At 44.0% G+C, this 22,087-nt stretch overlaps 1 protein-coding gene across 5 annotated transcripts in view; it reads right to left on the bottom strand.

The window, feature by feature from the left end:
* The window catches only part of APLP2 (amyloid beta precursor like protein 2), a 49,193-nt gene that overhangs the window by 5,515 nt on the left and 21,591 nt on the right, over positions 1-22,087 (bottom strand). For 2 of the 5 annotated variants that reach the window (XM_075521411.1, XM_075521412.1), the window contains exons 2-13: positions 19,133-19,306; positions 17,826-17,955; positions 14,186-14,298; positions 12,443-12,618; positions 11,685-11,902; positions 7,695-7,810; positions 7,256-7,330; positions 5,878-6,036; positions 5,346-5,474; positions 2,825-2,924; positions 2,091-2,261; positions 1,447-1,482 (exon numbers count right to left, since the gene is read on the bottom strand). In XM_075521411.1, the coding sequence (XP_075377526.1) occupies positions 1,447-1,482; positions 2,091-2,261; positions 2,825-2,924; positions 5,346-5,474; positions 5,878-6,036; positions 7,256-7,330; positions 7,695-7,810; positions 11,685-11,902; positions 12,443-12,618; positions 14,186-14,298; positions 17,826-17,955; positions 19,133-19,306 (1,597 nt within the window). Of the gene's footprint in view, positions 1-1,446; positions 1,483-2,090; positions 2,262-2,824; positions 2,925-5,345; positions 5,475-5,877; positions 6,037-7,255; positions 7,331-7,694; positions 7,811-9,814; positions 9,983-11,684; positions 11,903-12,442; positions 12,619-14,185; positions 14,299-17,825; positions 17,956-19,132; positions 19,307-22,087 lie in introns of all 5 variants that reach the window. The other 3 variants (XM_075521413.1, XM_075521414.1, XM_075521415.1) reach the window with 2 other exon arrangements.

The following is a 22,087-nucleotide window of genomic DNA, read 5'->3' as shown; positions in this document are numbered from 1 at the left end:
GGAGTTCAGCTGCTGCACTGGGCTTTGCTATTTGTCACAGAGCGCTGTACCAAATAGCAGACCCAGTTCTACGTAGCTCAAAGGCACGGTTTAGATTATATACTTCCCAGGGAATAAAACCCCACACACGCACAAAAAAACCCTCCAAAACTCCCTAGCAGCCCTCGTGAAATGAAAAGGGAAGGGAGAGAAGGGGCAAGTGCAGGATATAATCTTGTCCCCAAGTCAGCAGAAACTCTTCCATTTACCCAAACGGGGAGAGCCAGCCTATACTTATCATCTTTAAGTCAACAAAGTAGTTGTAAAAAAAAAAAAAAAAAAAAAAAAAAATTCAAACTAAAGGCTGTCCTAATTCCTTCCAGAGCAGTCAATACACTGAATTAGCTGTACACTGTTCCACAAGAGGGATGAAGGTGACTTACATTTGTAGAGAAACGCTGATAATGAGAATAGTTTCAAGCTATCTGGCCTTCACCATGTTACAAAACTATTTGTGTTCATATTAAATGGTCATTAGCAAAATCCTTTGCTCTCCTTTGAGATTCTGCACAACATATTTGGAACCAAAGGCAGATTAAAATGCTGGGTTTACTCCCCACATGTAGCACATGCACCACCGCTCTGCAAGAGCATTTTAAAAATTAGCCTTCCATTTCTACTTCAGGAACTAGATCTGCGGTAGCAGATCAGCCAGGCCTCATCTGCACCTGAGGCTGCATCGCTAACAGAGGATTTACTTTAATGCCAATGTTCCTATGCCACCCTTAAAGCCCAGGCAGCCCCTTTTTAGCCAGGCACTGAGTTCCTGCAGAATTAATAATGAGCTAAAGGAGAAATGGATAATCACACAGGACTTTGCTAGTACGGAGAGGTGAAAAGGGGATGCCGAGGAGACCATCAACACAGAAGGAATTTCCTAATTTATCTGTCCCAGACCAGCTGCGCTCTTTAATACCTATGAGGACATTTAGCTGGGAAACACAGCCTATGTCTGCTGCAGCACTCGCATTCCTAGTTTAGTGCTGTCATCGGGCGATAAGGACAGATTCCAGAGCAGGCAGAAGAGCCTCTAGACTATTTACCATCAGCACCGCAAGGTTTATTATGAGAAGCGTCGACCATGAGTACACGTGAAGAGATGCAAAGTACTGCACGGTTGCAGGCAGACTGCTAGGCCCACGTTTCTTGAGGGCAAAGAAGCTACTCCATGCACTCTGAGACACCTCGTGAGCCCGTCAGGGAGGAACATACACAATCACTTAGATGCTCAGACTAGCTCGTTTCTTTAACACTAGGCCTAAACAAGCAAAATCGAAAGTTACCGATCTAAACGAGAGCAGGGAAATGAAAACAAAGGTGAGTATGAAACTAAAATGAAGCTATCAAACACACTGAGAAGGTAGGAGAGTGATCGAAAGCACTGTGAGGGAGCAGCTTAGAACCAACCTTTTTTCATTGGATGGTACAAATCCGGCTGAGGATCTAGCAGGAGGGAAAACAAAAACAAAAATAGCAGAGAAAGGAGATTAAGAGAGAAAGGAAAAAAGGCTTGTGCATGATTTCTGACTCAGACCCTGGGAAAAGCTTTTAGTCTACAGCTTTCTTTAAGCTCAGGACTCTGTTCAAGCATGTTTAAAATAAATACACACGCACACACCAGCTGTCAACACCCGATGATACAAAAAATATAGACATATATTTTAAAAACAATAAAGAGAATTCCTGCAGCCCTTCAGCAGGTCACGGCACAAAGACTTAACATTACATGCGAGTGTTTGGTTAAAGACTGAAAATTATTTCCAGAGTCAAGCCACACAGTAAAAATTTAACGCTCCCTGCAAAATGGAAAGAGATAAAACAATTTTGCAAGGAGAAGAATCAGAAAATCAAGACAGCAGCTCAGTGCAAATTACTAGCAGCACTGCCTCTTTCCAATGGACAGAGTCCGAGGGGTACTGCTGGGGTGACTGCTTTAGCCTTAAGTCACCCAAAGGGATGGAGCTTTCCGTTCCACCAAGCTGAGCCTAGCGGCTAAGAAAAAGCGCCTACGTTCCGTAAAGCGAGTGAACCCAATTTTCAGTTCCACATACCTTCGCTTTCAGGCAAGGCTGGGAAGGTTTTCACCTGGAACGGACGGAAAGGTTTGCCCTCCAGGGGAATTTCTTCGCTCTCCTCAGAGCTCACTCTGACATCCACCTGGGATTCAGAAATGGAGGATGTGAACTGATCCATGTCTGCGCGTTGCTCCTGAAGCAGCTCATCTGAAAGGAATAAGAGGAAATATTACACAAACTGCATGAAGCCTGGCAGGAACAGAAAGGGGCAGATGGTTTGAACCTAGCTGAGGCAGGGCTGCAGGGGAACACTGTTCGGGGCTGCCAGGTTATCTGATCTTGCACGCTCTGAGGTCTCATCTGGAATTCTCAGTAAAGGCGTTGGCTAGAAATACATACAAATAAGGGCCAAGAGGTTTGATGTGGCAAGAGGTTTTGGCAAGACGGGATTAAACTCCTGTAAAGCGGGAAAGCATCTGCTTATTTTTACGGATCTTCATCTCCCTTTGAGAGGGAGCTTTGCTATTATTCTGAATGTTGTTGACTTTTTCTAAACGGACGGTGAAAGTTCTTCGGAACAAGCTATTCTGACTGGCTGTGTTGCAAAACCCAGAGAACATCTGCCCTGTGCTACCTAAGCCTAAGCCCAAGTGCTGCTTGTTGAGGGCAGCCCCTCAAAGGAGGGATGTCTTTCTGGAGCCCAATTTCCTTGATATAAAAGCTCGTAGTCTAACATGGTGGCATGGGAGCTGGCACACAGAGACACTCACCAATCTCATCCTGGATTTCTTCAGCCACATATGGCACCTTGTAGAGCAGAGACAAGCTTTGATTCATCCGCTCCTCAATCACATGGAGATGTGTCATCACCTGCAGATGTACAAGAGTGTGTTGGAGTAGGCAAAGACTGTCAGTCACTTGATTCGTTCCGATACTTCAGTTGTTTAATAAAATACCTACTACTGGTGCATCTGCCATGACAGACAACAGAATGCGACACAGGTCCATCTAGTCCAATTCTCTGACTGACGCTCTCTAACACATCACGCTTCACTGGAACTGGCCAGTTGTACACGGCGCGCTCAGTATTTTGGGAAAGGTTGGGGGTGAGAGAGAGGATTCAGCTGACTCTTGCTGTAGCCGGCTCTCCACTGGAAACACTGAAGCTGGTATTTCCCATATGCCAGATACGGTCATAACTAATTTCCTGCAGCAGCTACAAGCAAGTGCTTTATTAAATGAATTATCATTCCTGACTACTAGAAAAGATACACGCAAAGGGAGGGGACAATATTATTTATCAACTCTGGCTTCAGAACAAAGGTGCCTTTCAGAACAACGGTGGCGTTACATTTGTCTTACACCCACTACACCCACCCGCTGGCAACAGCCTTCTCCCTTCATTTGAGAAATAAATTCAAACTCTACGCAACCTCAAATCCCTCTTCCCTAGCATATTAAATTCCCTGGTGAAGTCAAGCCTGACCTGAAGAGGGTGCTGCATAATCAGGGATCATGCAGACCAAGAAAAACAATTATATGGACGGCCAAATGTTGGAAAAAGCTAAGGAGTTGAATGGACCTGTTTTACAATCTGACGTGTACCTGACCTTTAAGAGCAAGGATGAAAGCAATTTAATTTTACATGTGGCAGCTTGTCAATCAAGGGAATCGATTGAGGAGCTTAAAGTGCATCTGAAAAGTAAAGCGAATGGAAATTGAACTGTACCACCTACATCCCTCGCATGTCGATTTGTTGACACTGCAGCCTTCAGAACGAATTAAAGACTGTTTAGGTTTTAGCTTAAGAATACAGTTCACACACTCCCTCTTGGGCTTTGGCAGCATCAGAACAAAGGGTCAGGGTGGACTGTGCTTGATATGCTAAGCTGTCTCTGAAAACGCTACCACATATTCCGCATCACAAGCCAACCATCAGCTTGTGAATACCACAACTGCTACCACTCTCTCTGAGGACGCGCACCTTAACAAGGATCATCGAATCAGTGGCAGACAACCCGAGAAGCAAGACTCTAAGGTACACTGCTAGCGCCCAGAAACAACATGAAACCCACGGGACCCGGCACCTCCAAGCGTGAGGTTCGCTTCGAGAAAACCCCTGCAACACTACTCTACACCTCACCAGAGGTGACAGTAGCAGACTCCAGTCCCTGTCTTACTCTTAAACCACGATATTTCCATCTACTGGTTAGACAGCCAAGTAATAAAGCATCTTTTCCTCAGTGCTTATTTCTTTCCATTTGGCAGCACCGGGTGTGCTCCACCGCATTGTCTCCTTGCAGGTCTCCGCTCTTTTCTGTCCTTGCATCTCTTTCACACACTACCGAATTAAAAGACACTTCAAAGCAGCAGACCTGTCACAAACCGGGACTGGTAAAACGCAGATTACACTCCTACAGCCGTGACTGGACAGTGAGGTCTCTCTGCTTCTCTCTCAACTTGTGAAAGGACGTACCCTTATGAACAGACCTTTCAACGTTAACAGGCCACTCTTCATTTGAAACTTAGGCCTTTCAGTACACCTTTCACCATTTTAGAAGTGGGTTGTAAAAACAAGTATCAGGAGATAATTCAAAAGATTTGTGGAGGATCTGCAACTACTCTTACAAGTACATTGGCCAGGTTTGGCCACCCACTTGAAGCAGCATATTCACATACACTACCCAGGAGAAGGAAAATTACTTTCTGGCTGCTCACGAGTAAAATACACGGCAACAGCACAAAATAAACTCATCAAAACAGACTTTCTAATAAAGCTAACAATGATGATCAAGTGCTTGGCAAGGGTTAGGTATTACGCTTCGGAAAGAAGGCAATAACTCTGCAGAGGCACAAAAGAATTCCCACAAACCCAAAACACAGGCATCGTGAAGAAGACGATAGACACGAGGTCTTGAAAAGAAGTGAGGAAGTCCGTTCAAGGATGACCAAGTCCCCCAGCAAATAATTTCATGGGTGCTTGACAGAAGGAAACACAAAAATGATACCGAACTAGTTCTAAACCCCTAGACTTGTCATTGTGACCAACAATAATTCATGGCTAAAACCAGAGTCCCAATTCTTAACACTGAGTCAAGTACCAAGCAAAATGGTACAGACAGCGTATCTGGTGACAGGCAATATGCATACAGAATAGGAGATCTCTGCACAAGTATAAGAAGTTGCTATAGTACCCAGCAAATTAGTGTGAGGACTTGACACACGGCTTCTAGAATCTCCGACAGCCAGGGCCGGGTAACAATGCCTCCCTTGATAGAAACACTCTTATACCTGAGATTTCATCTGTGCAGCCTTTTCTGGGTCAACTGCCAGGACGTGCTGGTAATGGCGGATGGTGTGCAGACGGTCCTTGTTCTCAGCACGAACATAGCGCTTCAGAGCTTGCAGGATGCGGTGGGGCTGCAGGATTTGAAGAGGGGAAGAGTTCAAATCCATTTGATTCAAATAAAATTCACAGCTGAAATACAGCACTTCGGATGGGAGCCTGCTTTCTTACTGGACAGATCAATCACCTGCGCTAACCTCTTAGATATTTTCTTTTTAAATTAAGTCTGTTTGACTTAGAACACTATGCCTTATGAACACTAAACAAAGCAGAGGGGTTTTTAACCAGGCAGAAAGGAGAGTGAGTCAATTTGGAGACCCACTCCTAGGTCTGCAGCACAAACTGCCACGATAGAGAAAGCTTTACTGGGAATCTATTCCCAGCTTCTGCCCCAGCAGCCTTCTCACCAAGCCATTCCCACCTTCCGACCTACCCAGTGCTACCCTATTGTCAAAATTTGTTGCAAAAACACCTCACCCGCGGTGGGTCAGCCTGCAGGGCAGCCAGGTAGTTCTCCAGAGCAATCCGACGGCGATCGTTCAACATGGCTTCCACACGAGCCAGGTGAGTTTCCACAAGCTGCTGCTTCTCACTTGCAGCCTCTTTCTCCAGAGATTTCACCATTGCCTGGAAGTGCTAGAACAAAGAAAGTCGTCTGCATGAAATGTGCTGTATGCGTCAGGGTCACCTATTCTCACTCACATAACTCCTTAGAACAAATGGAGCCTGTCACACTGCATGTCCTAGGCATTTACAGTAGGAGAGAAGGGCACTGAGAAATGTTGATGCAGATTTCATCTTTGCAAATTCAATAGTGACAATTTGCCTTCCAAACTTGCTTCACAACCCATTTCAAAGGTCTGAAGAGGGCACGCGGCCTCGCAGATAAAGATCACGTTGAAGCTGGGAGATCCAGACTGTACTGAACAAATGATACAGTATTAACTCTTTCCCTTGACCCTGCAATATGGAAACAGGATCGAGCCCTTCAGCCTAGAGCCATCACTATGAATTTGCAAAAGTTTACAAAGGTATCTTTGTAAAGGGGATTTTTCATCAGCGCGCCTTCAGATCAAATCTCTATACGTTCTAGTAGAAAGGTCATAACACACATCTCCAAACGAACCAGAAGAGTCCATTAAGCGTCGTTACGTTGCAACAGATATGATGAAAAACTCTTTTGGACTCGCACAGATTTCCAAACAGTGGCTTACGTTAAAAACTGTAGAGAGAAAACTATGTTCCAGGATAAAATCCAAAGTGGGCTTAAAAGCTGGAGTCAGTGACTTAGTTGTATATTGGTTTGAGGGAACTTCATATAGTTGTCACTGCCAGTAGAGCCTGCCCTTAAGAATCCCATACTGAGAATATCCCTGATTAACTTCATCGTCTAACTGAACTCTCCTCGTAAGGCACAAGATTGGCATTTTGGCAGCAAACCAGCTTTATCTGCTGCCTAAGTGGTTTTCCCTAAGTCTGCTCGAACAGGAAATGCGTGTCCAGAGAGTCAGGGCCAATCCGAACTGGGCTGCGAGGCAGTGGTTAGTGCAAAACAGGCCACAGGTCTGCAGTTACAATTGGGCTCTGCTGTCGCTACGCTTGAGGGGGTGAGATAGCTTCCTACTACTGGGCTTCGGAAAGGACCTGGCACAGTATCGGATCATCTCCAGCTTTAAGAACAAAGCACGCAAGTGAATCAAATCTCCTCTAAAAGGCAGCTGTTGACAGAACAGGAAAGCTGTTCTTCCATCTCGGTCATCTTTTGGCTTTGGATATTACAATCTCTCATTTAGTTTATTGAGAAGACGAAGGGCAAGCACCGGTAACTTTCCTCTTTAGGTCCTTCAACTCTTACCTGAATGAGAGTCTGCCTTTCTGCCTTGGGGAGATTTACGGCTTGGTGTTCTGCTTCCTCCCATTCCTTTTTCACCTGGACAAGAAAAGGACCCAACACATCAACAAGGCACAAATTTACATCTGATCTTTGCAAGCTAATTTGCCTTCGCAGGCAGACCCTTGTACAGCCTGGCTAGGTTTTGAAGGCCCAACAGAGCTGCTGTGGGGTTTAAACCTAGCACTTAAGCCCTCTGAGCAGCAAGCCAAGTGTCCTCAGTGATTCCTCTCTCCCAACACTCTGAAGACATGAAAACCTAACTGCCACAGCGTGGTCAAATTGCAAGAAACACACGGAAGGCTGGTGACTGGAAAAGAAGTCAGTTGACCGTCAATTTGTCCAGAAAAACACGCGCAGCAACTACACAGCACAGCACAAAAGAGTAAAGCTAGACGCTCACCCGGTCCATGCGGTTGTGGTGTCTGACCTCCAGCTGCTCCTTCGCCTTCTGGAAGCGGGCATGTTCGTTGTCATCAGCGGGGGTTTCAAAGTAGACATCCACATCATCAGTTGGCACTGCGAAGAGAGGATAAGGATAAGCGGAGGTTCAAAAAACTGTGATCCTGGACTGCAAAGGACAGGTAGGGAGAGGAATCTCCACGCCTGCATAATTAACAATCTGGCAGACTGAGTTTACTGAACCGCCACCTACCAAGAGTCCATTTTGGTATCTTTAAGCTGCCAATTTACTGCACAACATCAGTTAGTTACATCATCCCCAAAACACAGTAATGCACTGCGGCAACCAGCACCTGTTCGGTCTTCTCATTAGTTCTGAGATGAGCATTATGCAGCTCCAGCAACAGAACGACTTGGATTGCAGAATAAAGAACTTGTTTTCTCTTTCACACTGGCTTTGGATAGTTTAAATGACATTTTGTGCATTAGCTGTTCACTGACAAGCTGGCTCCAGACATCATTAATATGATTAGGGAGCTTGACAATAAATCTGCACAAAACACTACCCAGTATTTTACACAACCTACCTACCTTCTCTCCTAGACGCACCATGCAGGACTAACAGGCAATGATATTAGACAAGACAGCAACAGAAGGGGGCTCAGTGTGACAAATTGACTCGCCCCATAAACTGGACAGTTTGTATCTTTAAGACATCCAAATCCGACAAGGGGAGAAATAAAATTTCAGAACTGACAATTTCAAGCATCTGCAAAATCCACAACAGGGGCTCTGTACTCCATATACTGCAGTTCAGGAAACGCTGAACAAAGTTTCCGTGCTACGGTTTTAGAAACTACACATCCCAGAGCCCTTTCTGAAGGGATCTACGGCAAACATGATGCACTCCGTCGTTGTTCTTCAGCAGAGGGAGGGCAGAAAGGGAAAGTTAAGGCCACCTTTCAACCATTTGAGTAATCAGGGTGGAAAAAACCTTCAACACGTCACTGAAAGACAGCATTCTTCAGGAAAAAAATTTACCTTGCAGTTTAGCATGCACCTGAATCCACGAACCTTTACTCTAACTAGGGAAGGAGAAGTGAAAAAGGGGAAAGAATTCTTGCGTGCAAGGGACAATGTCAGATCAGTACCGTATTCCAGGCCTGCTCATAGCATTTCTGAACCAAGCTTGGACACAGAGAACTCTCTTTCCAGCCCCAAATCCCTCTGCAACAGGACAAACTTTTGTACAAAAAGCTCCTGACATCCGCATCTTTTATTTCACCACTTCAGTTAGATCAGCCCAATCTAAAGCACTTGCATGAAGCCCATTTTGTAAATAGGATTATGGCTGTACAGTCAGACTGCCAAGCCCCAGATAACACAAAAAGCCTTTCAAAAGGCTTTAATGGTAGCTGAAGTGGAAGTGCTGGAGTTCAACAATAAGATTAATAAGGAGGTTAAAATGTTTTTGGTAGTTTTATCATCTGACATAAAAGCCAGTTGAAATTGGTGCCAAAAACCTCAAGCTCTCAAAAATGCAGGGATTGAGTCATGATTCATATTTCAAACCAAGGTGAAAGTGGGAATCTGAATTCTATACTACTTCTCTTGACATCTTCCCAAAATACAGTAGCAAGAAAACACCTACTACCATGAGAATGGCGAGCAGCAGCCTGCTCTTCAGGATCGACTGGTCAAACATATGTACGGTAACATGACTGGGGAAAGCAAGTGCTTCCTGCCATAGATTTGGAAAAAAAGCCAGTTATGCCAACAGGCAAGCTATGTGTTTCCACAAGAGGTTAGAGACAGCCCCTGGTCCCTGCTATAGATCTGGAAGATGACAACTAAGCCCTTAGGAAGAGCTGCAAGCCAACGGTGAGCACAGAGAACATACGTCAAGAGCCACTTTCCCCAGGAAGGTTCACCCTAAAGACCTAGAGAAGCAGAGACAAGAGGAGACTGCTGCAAAAGGACAGACAGAACCGCTGCAGACACCAGAACCAAAAGGATGAGCTACACACGGACCCCCTCTTGACCTAGGCACGGAGGAGGAGACACCAAACGCCAGACAGACAGAGGCTAGCTGCAAAAGGGCCAGTGGGAGGCAGGACTTACTCATCTTTTTACACACAGCCATACAATACTCCTCTGACTCAAAATTGTTCCTGTTGCCTCCGCAGCCTCCATATATAAAGCGAATGCATTTTCTCTTGTTAGGGTCGAAGTACCAACGAGGCATCACAGCCCGGCAGGGCCCTGTCATCGCCTCCTGGGAGCAGACAGCTGTGTGGAGACGGGTTAGAACATGAGCTAGTGAGGAGCACAGGCCTTGCCGAGTGACTTAGACAAAGCAGCGGTGGCTCTAGGTCACACCTTCTTCTGGGGCACCAGCGCTGGCCTCAGCATCGCTACTTCACCGACCAAAGGGCTTTTGTCAGTTTTGGGGGGATTTTTAACAATGCAAAAGCATCCATCGCAAGGCTTGCCAGCGCTATTCAGGGAAGTGCCTGCACGTGGTGCTTTGGAGCGAACGCGCAGCAGTAGGCTACCCGAGCAGTTGTCTCGCCACGGAGCTCTCATCTGCTAGAGTGATTTCTCCTTAGCTCGAGCCTGAAACAGCAAGGATCTATTTTGCTGATGCCACAGCATTATGCTTTGGGTGTCCCAGTGGTAGAGCCTCCACTGTAGAAAACCAACATGATGGAAAGAAAACCCATTAGGGCTGCTTAAAGCATTCAAAGATGTCCTATTCCACTGCACTCTGCCTGGATAGACACTTCACGTCTTAGAGGTGAGGTATAAGAGCGAGTGAAAAGGCAGGCTAAGCAAAAGGAACGTGATCACCACGGCAATCTCAGCCACTAGGTTTTTAAGTTGTGAAACATCTATACACTAGATACTGAAACTCCGGGTAGCCACGGCACGTGGACTGCTTCACAGTAAGCGGGCAATATAAGCAGCCGGGTTATTTGGAGGCAAGAGAACAGATATGGTGTATAAGTTAACAACTGTTCACGGTATTTTGGGGAAAAAAGACTGCGTACCCCCCAAAGCGGACCCCCCAATCGTATTGTTCCAATTCTGTTTCAACACCTACAGATCTGTAACAGTCCTGTACATATATGAGCTAAGCCTTCTTTCAGCAAGTAAAATTATCTGCAGCATGCTGGCATTTTACCAAAAGATGCAAGAACTGCTGGCAATGATTCAGTGATCTGTAGCTAATTGAATTTCATTCCCTCTCCCCTCCTCCTTCCTCTGCAGACACTTTACACATAAAGTATAGGACATCGTATAACGCTGAGGCACCACACAATCGGCAGATGCCCTCTGCAATGGCACCTACCACTTAACAAAAGCTACCGCAAGTATAGTATATATTACTACCGCAGTAAGTATATATTACTTATATAATAAAATTGGGCCGATTGTGTTGGCTGACTTTCTTTCAAGAAAGAAAAGGGTTTATGCAAAGGCTATTAAGGCAGCACCAAGTATCTTCCTCAACTTTAAAAGGCCAGATGGCATCTTTATGCCACCTCTGCAGAGTATGGCCCACCACGTTTAGCTTTCCTTTTCGTAAGCTGGTATAAAACACCAAATCCAAGATAATCACCCCAAACCAGGATTTTAAATTCAGTGTACCCCAAATGCCTCTTTAAGATTTTCCAAAATTAGCCTATGGAGATATGGTTTTCTGACTCAACACTGCACCTTTATGGAGGTGCTCGTTCAACGTGCCAAACACTGGGCTTTCTGCCAGCAGAACTGCTCTTTATCTGGAAACATATGGCCCATGCTCTAGAGAGTTAATTTCAACACTTGAAACATAAGCATCATCAGCTTTCCTCTGTTTGCTAACTTATCTGGCCCATAAAACTTCCAAGTGGCATTTATTGACTTGATCAAAACCCCATCGACAACTGACAGCCAACGAGAATACTCTCAAGGAAGCAAGAGGCCTGTGGGCTAGAATGTGTCTTACATTTCATATCGCTGCTGACTTCTTTTTCAGAAACAGCCTTGTCGTTGCTAGGCTCTGTGGGGGTCTCTTCATTGTAATCGTCAACTTTGTAGCTATCGTAATAGTAATCACGGTCTTCCACTACGTCGTCCTCCTCTTCCCCTTCATCTTCTTCATCCTCATCTTCCTCCACAGCTGTTCCTGTGAAGTCTTCTACACCTGCCTCTGTAGGGAACTCACTGAAGGGATACAGTTAAGTTAGGGGGTAAAGTTAAGGCTAATCACTTTGCAGTCAACCTTTGATGTACCAGAATAAGGACACTCTTTTCTCTCTTCTAGAAACACAAGAGATGGGAAAAATAAATGTACCAACTATTGACTGGCCCATCAACAGCAGCAACGGGACTTCCGTCATTGCAGACACACCTGCTATTAGAGGCAGAGCTTCTCCATGCCTCTGGCTTAGTGGGCTTTCCTTCCATTTTCTCATCAGCTTCTTTTCAGTAAATGAAAGTCTACCGTATTTGGGGGAGGTACCTACTGTAGCAATCAGACAGTCTTTTTGACTGTCTAAGGATGAAGGGAAGGGGGCGGTTTAGCTTCACCAGTAATAGGAGCACTGCAAAGTCATTTGTCCTTCTGCAAGGCTTTTTCGGGCTCAGGACAATCCTCTGGGAAATTCAAAAGCACAGAAATTCTCCTCTCAATCCTCACAAGGGAGTCACCGTGTGAAATACTCACATAAGCAACTTCACATACAGAGCCAGTAAGAACCCTACCTTTTATAAAGGTCATAGTCTTCATCCTCATCTTCATCCTCTTCCTCTTTGGACAGAGCCTCATCCACAACCTTTGTCTGAGGACAGCACACGTATTCTGTTCCACGGAACTGGTCTACTCCACAGGGCAGCAGCATGCCATAACTGTGCAGGATCATCCCTTCTGTCAGACAGGCCTGAAAGAGGAGCCCATTTATGTCAGTTTAGCATCATGCTCTTGCTTTGGATAAAGCTAAAGTTTGCCTATCATAGATCCCAAAAACGCTACCAATGGTCTTAAATTTTACAGCAAAAAGACAACAGCAACATATGACCCAAGTCTGAACATCACAGGAAAATGGATTTGAACCTTGTAGCTTAAGCAAAATGCTCGGAAAAGTCCCAGATTCAGAGCCATGCAGTGCTTCCTGGTGTTAACCTAGCAAACACCCCCCAGCCCCTCCCAACTGCTGATCTGTCAGCCTGGCTAAGTTCAGGAAAAATACCTAGACTTTTTGTGCCAACTCAAGGGAGAGAGCACTTGAAAGTAACAGAACTGTTGTTTGCTTTTCTGGGCTGGCCATTTCATTAAACTTTATCTATTAAACTTTACATTGGAGTTAAGTGAATAATCGCTCGAATGGACTCTGTGTCAAGATTATTTTAACATGCTGTAGATGAAAATCAATCAGATAATTCAAGAAAAAGCCAAATGCAAACTGTGATTAGACATTATGTCTATACACTTCTCTTAAGCTAAGGAAATACATGGCTTTGTGGTACCCCAGAAAAGAAGGAAGTAAGAAAGGCTTTATTATGTACATCTGAACCCTTTCATGCTTTGCTTTGTTAAAGCACGGATATAAAACAAGCCAAATACTTCTGGAAAAGTTCTTCAACTATGTTGAAAGCAAGTGATTTTTAAATTTGCTAGACATTAACAAGTTTATCTTCAATTAAAAGGCGATTCCGCTAGCACAGCTTTATTTAGATGGGTTTTTGCTCCCGGGATTCTAAAGAAATAGGAAGTTTAACTGGTGCATCCTTAACCTCATCTTTACTAGCACCATCACAACTAATCACCATGTTGCTGTTTCTGCAATTGCTGTTTCTACAAAATGGAAAACATGTACATTTCGTCGTGATCTTGTTTTTATTACCCCCCGTTCAAATGGGTGCGCAGAGAATTTGCAACATTTTTGCTAGTCAGATTAAAAAAAAAAAAAAAAAAAAAAAAAGCCATAAAAAACCCCATGGGCTAGATTTATTCTGAGAAGATAATCCATCTCTTATGTAAAACCTCCACTAATCAGTCACAACGAAACTCAGCTTGTCCCCAGGCAAGCACTCCCAACCAAATCCCCAGCAGCAGCAGCAGGTACGTTAACGCAAAATATGCAAGAAAAATAGGAAGCGTCCTATGACCGCTGTAGCTCTCTACCCTGGAAAGAAGGGTGAGCCACTGGTTAAAGCAATATCCTAGAGACCCGATTTCAATTCCTAGCTCCATCCTAGAGTATGATCTTGGGCAAGCTACTTAGGACAGCTTTTCAGGAGAAAAGAATAACTCAGCTAGCTACAGAGGTTTTTTAAGTCAATTGGGTACTTTCAAATTTTTTTTTTTTCATTGCTCCCTGCCTCAGTCCATAGACCGCAACAGGGGAATAACAGACCCCAGAGATAAAACGCTGTTATGCTCCGATACTACAAGCATCCAAGTGGACAGATGCGGAATAAATATTGCTGCCACAGCAGCTCAATTACCTCTTTTGCCACAGTGTGCCAGTGCTGATGGCTTTCGCACACATCCATCCGCTCCTTGTGGAAGAATCGGCACTTCTCTGGAACCAGCAGGACATCGCTTACAAACTCACCCACTGAAAAAAAAGAAATGTCCACAGTTCACACATGTCCCACTTCCAACAGAAAACAAAGCCAGTATCAGAACGCCACCAAAGTAGACTTCGTTGCAAGTGCCTTAAAGGTTTGGTATATTCCTAACGGGGACAGGTCGGATCAGCAGCTGTCTATGCAAGTTTACAGAAAAACAGAGCCTCAGAGTTGCCAAGGTAAAAACAGGAGTGGGGGCTGATTGCTGAAACATCATGCGAACCTTAGGGCTGAACTGAAGGTAAAGTTTACAATGCAAGTTCATAAATAGTTGTTCATGGAACAGACAGGATTGACTGAAGAGATTTCATGCCAATCTTTGGAAAGATTGCATCTGCGTACGGAAGTTTTCAAACCGCTTAATCACTAATTTCTAAATGCGCTGCATCATACCAAAGCTAGTTCATGCTGTCTGGTGCTGTAAGAGCCTGGAAATTTTTATGTGCCACAAGTGTTATCTATGTTTTCAGTATCTGGGTATCTGAGCAAGTCTTGTTTTGTTTTGTTTTGTTTCCAGATGGTTTAATTCAGGATCAACTGCAGCACATTCCCTGATTCGGACAGTCCTAACCAAAACACAGAGGGCTGGAAAAAGAAAAACTATACAGCCCAAAAAACAGTAAAGCTCGAGTCAGCAAATACAATGCATTCCAACATTAGATAACCACAACCTCACCAGCATGATGAAACTTTGGCACAACCTTAAAACCGGACTTTTGCTTTTGAGGAAGGTGGGAGGGAGAGACAGAGAGAGATAATCAATCTGCTCTACAGACTGTGTATTAGTTGGACTTAAAAGCTATTTAGCCTAAATTTCCACCACAACTTGGTTTGGTACCCACACATGTGAAATAAGTATCAGAACTATAGGAGCATTACTTTCTGTTCTTAGCCCCAAAGTCCTAACAAATACTGCCACTGGAATCCAAAACGTGACATTTTCTCAAAGTTAAGATTTTTCTTTCTTTCTTGCAGACCTAAATGCCACTTCCAGTCATTTTAAAATAAGGAGATATCTAGATACTCTGAGAAGACCAGGCAAAGATCTTCAGTCCAAGCGTTACAAAGCAACCTACCTTGCACATATGACCGGCAGCTTTAGGAATCATTCGTTAAAATCGGAGAAAAGTTTTTTAAGGCAAAGGCCTTTTCTCACGGAGTCTCCAGGGAGCAGAATTATTTGTCCAACCAGTCTTCAACACTATCTTTTCAAAATCAGTTTTAATATTTTGCATGACCAATTTTTTTGCAGCCCCTTAGTACTGATACCAAAGGCTCATGGATACTTCTCCTATGCAGTGTACACAAGTCAAGTAGAGTTTAGGGAGAGATCATCTGATGACAGTTGCAAGATAACGAAATCAACTAGCATTCATCATCCCTTTTCAATTAGTTAAATTTTGAACTAGTGGGCACAACACCGAAATGGTATTTTCCCCATTTTCTTCTCTCAAAACAGGCCAGTTACAATTTTTGAGGTAATGATGCTTCCTCCTTCCCTCTCACGAGAGGTTAGTTAAAAGGTTTCCGATAAGAAAGCTAAAAACAGACCAAACTTTAAAATCAAGAAACTGTGGTTCTGGGGACTGAAGGCAGAAGACTCAAACTGATCAAATACAATAATCAGTAATAAACAGCAGCCGTTAAACAGCTATTGAGAAGAACACTGAATCCTAGCACCTTTGCATAAGACACATGGAAGGTTCACCTAGGGACTGGAAAACCCTTACACGCTATGCATTAAGGGACACCTTCCCCATTCACAGCCACTGCTGTCAAAAAAGAACCCTCTCCCTTTTCAGATCAGAGCAGGCATAAGAGGTGTTTCCATGCCACCTAGCAGCTTAGCCAGAACTGTCAGCAGTTTGTCTTTTCACACCTCACCAGGCTCAGCCCTGCTCCCACCATCCTATTGTTACCTTTATTTTACAGTTCAGTGAGAGTGCTAATGGCTTCTCCTCTTCTCCCCTCTTCACCTTTGAAATACAAAAGAGCTTTCATTGGTGGGGGGAGGCAGGAGAAGGTTAAACATGGTATGATAGCAAGACCCTACCTCAAGATAGCCTGTGCATTAATGTAGCAAGGAAGACACCAGAAGGAACGGGAACAAAAAAACCCCATAGTTGGACTATAATCGAAAAGTCACACGCACCCCAGAGAAACACATCATCTATAAACAACACGCAATTTGTGGACTGCTAAAGACGATGGAAAAGTATTTCATACACATATGGACTATTGACTTGCAACTCAGATCGGAAAACCAAAGCTGCCTTGCAGGCTGGGCCAAACAAGTCAAGAACACTGTGAAAGACACTAATTAAAAACTTTAACAGGTAGTTCAATGCTTATCAAATTTTAGGTCAGCTTCACTAAAATCAGCTTTTTTTTCAGCTGGAGAATAGGCTTGGGGGAGGATTATTTCTAAAAGACATGACTCCTTATAAATCCAGAGATCTTGCTTTCATCCTTATTTCCATCAGAAGTTCTCAGTATAATCAGCTGGGTTTGGCTGCTTCTCAAACCTGAATTTCCACATCTATAGAGAGATGCATCTTTCTCCCAGGACGCATCCACATCAAATTTCATTTCTTATGAAGTGCTTTACGATCGCCTAGTGAAGGGTATTACATACAGGAGAATAGTACCCATACAGTTCTGCAGATTTGCTTCTGTTCTCCTACGTCAAACCACACGCTAACGTGAGATATAGATATGAATTATGAAAACTGGTTCCCACTGAATGCTCCCAGCAATCAGACTCTCCAAGATTGCACAAGACTTTGTGCAAAACAAGTCTTTTGCAGTGGATAACTGAAAAGAGATTCACCCAGCTGAGACTAAGCTTACTACTAAGAACACATGCAGTGCAGCGAAGTGTCAGGCACAACCTACAGGTCAAAAGCTGCAAGGTAAGCAAGCTAAACATGTTGCCTGATTCAAGTGGGTGGATGGATTCTGGAAAGCGGCATGAAATCCATCACAGTTTATCTCCTATTCTTTCACAGTTCAAAGTGGGGACATGGGATACAGCTGCAAGAAGCAGGGCCTCTTTGAAACAGCAAAGTTTAAATATAGTCATTGAAATAGAATGGAGATCTCTTGCCAAGACCAAAGCAGGAAGCCTGAACACACTGAGCATTTAAGTCTCCAAGGCAACAAAATATTAAAGCTTCACAAAAATAGGATCAGAGTATTAAATCCCAATGTCTTTGTGATACTCAAATACAATAGCCTTCAGGTTTTTATGGCAGTGGCGGAGAGAACAGGGATCTCTTTTTCACGCCAGGCACCATTATTCCACCACAGCTGTTATCAAGCTGCCGATCTGTTTGAGAAAGGCAGAGTTCCATCTTGTGGAAATAAAAACGTTTTAAGTGGAAACTGGATGTGGAAATGGCAACCTGATACGAGAGAAGCCTTATAAACTCAGTCGTTCTCTCTGTAAGACGCCAGGAGGCAATTCTTTGCTCCTCCCCCAAGAATGCACAAACACATCGTACCACGCACTCACCCAGGCACTTGTAGGGCACGACAATATGAGTGTGGTCCTTGCACTGTTTCTTCCCTCTCTTGCACCAGCTGTCGATGCTGACAGGTTGATTGGCTTCCACGACGTTCGTAATCTGAAGGTCTGGATACATCTGTTTAACAAGACGCAGAGAGAGGTTTCTCTCCAGAAAGGACAAAGAACGTGCAAAGTGGCTCCTAACTAGAAGTAGCGAGGCTGATTCTCTACACAACAACGAGTTCAAATTTGCACATGGACACACATTCTCTTCCAGATCAAGCTTACAACAGCTGAAGACATATAAAAGCCCCCAGCTGTTTGTCACACAGAGCTTGAGAAACGGAATGTGTCACCACTTCTTTGTGGCAGGAGAAAGCCAGGTCAGGGGCAAGAGCCTGCATCGGCGCTAAGCTGAGGTGTTTGGTTTTGCATGGTAGTGGAGGAGAAGTATTTATCTGCGCTATTCTGTGGCGCAGCACAATACCCTCTGGAAGAGGGCAATGACCAACAAATAGGGTTTAGTAACATCTTCAGACTCTCTCGTCACTTGTCAAGCTAACATGCACCTACCTCCTCAGGTTTCCTTATGCCTGCTCCATTTATGATGTATTAATATGATCCCTATGTCCTGCTCGAGTTCTCAAGTCCAGACACTGACTTATATTTAGGCTTCCGCTACGTGAACCAAATGTAGCCCCAGTTATATCAGCCTTGTAAAACAGTTTTAAACATTTTCCAGTCCAGACATGGTGTGCTCTATCACTTTCCCATTTTAAAAGAATGTTCTTTGTGGTATTCTACCTGCCTGTCACCTCAGAGGAGCAATTAGAGACACTTAGCAAGGCCAATACGCTACAGTATCTGGAGCACACTGAAAGGAGATAATGTTTTTTTACAATGAAGCATGAGGAGCCTAAAAATACTGTCAACATTTTAATGAAAATATTTTTCTAATATTCTGGCTGATCTGAACACATCATTGAGATATATACGGCCACATTTTAATTAGAATAGGTGTCAGGTTCCATTTTGCACAGACACGGAGTAGATGCTGGTAACTGGCTCAGGGGCAGAATATTTGAAGAAACCCCTGCAAAGACAGACACAGATACCTCTCTAACTTACAGACCAAGGACCTTCTGTGGCAGTGTAAGCTGATCTAAATCAGAGGTAGGTCCTAAATCCCACTGCAGCATCCTCCCTGCTCTTCCTGGGCAGTAACACAGCAAGACAGTTCAGGGAACTGACCTAGTCCAATGCAAGTTAGGCTTAGCAGCAGTGAAGATTCAGGATCACACAGAAAAACTCACCTCCTGGCAGTACTGCAGAATCTGTTCCTTTCTTCCAAAGCAGCTCTTGGTCCCCGAAGTGTCAGGTTCCCATTTCCCAGTCTGGATATTCACATGCATATTTAGCTTCCCACAGAACATGGCAATTTGAGGCTCTGCCACCGCAAACCCTGTCCCAGCATTGGCTGCGAGCGCCTGTGAAGACAAACAAAACCAGAACATGTTGATCGCTTTATCTGATCGAAAGCAGAACAACTTCAAGAACCAGAAACCCTCTGTCATCTTCTCGGAGAGCTCCCGCTTAATCCAGGTATCAGTGGAGTCTTGCAAACTTATTTTGTAACCATATTCCTTAAAGCTGGTGAGCCCACACCAAATTTTCACCAGCAAGGTGTTTGTTTTTCCAAATTCTGTTTTTATTATTGCAACAACAGCTTACCAAGAACAAAAAGAAGTGTAATTCCCACTTACAGGTTGCACCCACAAAGGCCAAACCAGATGTCTGAAAAACTTAAACCGATAGTTGAAGATAAATAACTAATACTAATAACTTTTGGCAGAAACACCTCTGTGAGGTTACACACAAAGCGGGTATTGCTACTACAAATAAAATAACTACTTCCGACTGCATGAAGCCTGCTCAGAGTTTGAAGCCGTGTGTTTCTCCCAAAATCTTCAAATATTTGGGATAGAAACACCTCAGCTTCTTGCCCGAACATACAAGTAAAGATGACTTCTGCTGAATCAGAAGAACACAGCTGTTGCAACCAGCTCCTCAAAGCCTCTTGTCTCTCATTCAGTTCACCCCCATGGGTATTTGTACTGCCGGGTTTCTGAGACGTATTCTGCACGCTTCCCACCCTGCACCAGCAGACAAAAACCCAACAACCCAGACCCACATTCGGGTCAAACTGCAGACTGATCAATGAAAACAAGGTCAGGTTCCCTTTCTGAAATCTTGCTGGCTGACCAAAAGAAGAAAAAGGGGATTAAATTAAGTTGCAGAGTTGGGGTTTTTCTGAAAAGACTGAGTGGATGCTGGGAGCTGAACAGCCTCTCCCTGCATAAACTACTAGCTGTTGTAAAAGAAAAAGAAAAAAAAAATAACAGAAAAGAAGAGGTATGAGGCAAAAAACAGATGAACTCCTAAATCAAAAGCTCTTTTAAGGTGTTTAGGGGAATGAAATCCATTCCAACTGCTTCAGACAAGGCAGATTAGAAACAGCAATACACGGAGGCTTCAGGGCACTGCTGCCCCTAAGCTGCTTTTTTCCTGGCAGGCAGCACTACCCTAGGCCACCAGTCCTGCCTTCGTATTTAACTTGTCATGCACTCAAAAATGCAGACATTACTGTGGGCACTGCGCGTTCCCTATCGCCTGCAGATCCCCATCAACTTATATCAATACGTGTATGCTTAAAGCAAATAAAGGAGCAAAGAGAAGAGTTCAGCTGGACAACCGCTGTGTGCAGCTCCTAGTTGCTGGATATTAGGAAAAAAATTAACTCCATTATAATTAGCTCATTTCTCCCCCTCCCCGTTTACACACAAAATCACTGCCTGGAGATAAGACGTTTCAACACTCGAAGAGTCAAGGATTGTTTAGTGCTGAACGCATGGCTAGTGCTTGGGGGATAAGACCAACTTGAGACACAAAAGCATAAATTCACCTCTTAGCTTCAGAAAAACTACCCCTTAAGAACTATTCAACTGCACATCACTTAAGAGAAACAGTTTTATACCAGTGGCTTCTATTTACTCTAACCCTTTCACCCAACAGACGCTCACAAGAGCAAGCTTTAGCACAGATCGCAGAGTAATGAAATATTGAACTATATATAACAGATACCGGCATCGATGTCCCAGTAACAAAATGCTTCCAAGTTCCTATAGACTTTCAAGTTTAGTGGAGGGACATTTGCTGTACTCTCTGCCTAACGGAGAGAAGACAGTTGCACACTTCAGGTATAGGAGGACTTCTGAGAAATACTCCAAGGCTGGGTAAGAGGGTGCAATAACTTTGGTCTTTCAGAAATCAAACCATTTAATAAACATGCGCTTTAACAAGTGCCGACTGATACCACTCAGCAAAACCTAGGATCTTGCACTGCCTTCCTCCCTGCCGTATCGTTTCAGAAGAAAAAGGCAAACGCGGAATGAACCTTCGTAACTCTATAAACACACACATGCAAACTTTGTAAGAGGGTCTTTTTATCTCTCTCCAAACAAACACCGCTTTGGTACCAACAACCACTTTCCAGAGAGCACAAGACTTGACACGTTAAAGGAAACAAACCGCAACGCAATTTTGTTTTATGACAACACTACGACTACATCCAAGATTCAAGCTCAACTCTAAAAAGAACAAAAAGAAATGCAAGATCAAGTATGCACAAAGCATTAACCCTCGTAAGAAGAAAACGGTGCATCAAAAGAGAATAAAATGGACGTGTTATGAACGGTTTGGCGATCGTTAGCACTGCCTATGCTTGAAATCTGTTTTCTTCAAAGCAAACTTAACAAGTGTGCAGCAAAACAAGGTATAGGCAGGAGAGGTGAAGGCTCCATGCCGAGTGGCAGAAACATCCATCAGTAATCCATTCATAACAGCTCTTGCATGAGCAAAACTCCTGTTCAAACACATACCAACCTCCTGAAATCATGACCAGCCCCTATTTACATACTGATGCGAGCCCGTGTTTATTTTCGCTGTCTCTCCGGCCTGACACCTCGGCACTGCGGCGAAGGTATCATTCCTCCTCCGTGGATTGCTCAAATAGTTGGCGTAGCAGTAGAGGGCTGTTGCCGTAGCTACCAGAACATGCTAAGCCCCAATTCACAGCTGAACAAACGAGACTAATTACTTGCTTGATTTCATCACTTTTCATCAAATGGAAGAAATATTTTCTTGAATTGCACTGTTGAGTAAGTTAACAAACTTTGATATACACAAGTTGAATCTTTAACCCCATGACC

This window comes from Mycteria americana, chromosome 19 (assembly GCF_035582795.1).
Source record: "Mycteria americana isolate JAX WOST 10 ecotype Jacksonville Zoo and Gardens chromosome 19, USCA_MyAme_1.0, whole genome shotgun sequence".
Classification (NCBI taxonomy): domain Eukaryota; kingdom Metazoa; phylum Chordata; class Aves; order Ciconiiformes; family Ciconiidae; genus Mycteria; species Mycteria americana.
This window is presented reverse-complemented; position numbering and strand designations above follow the sequence as displayed.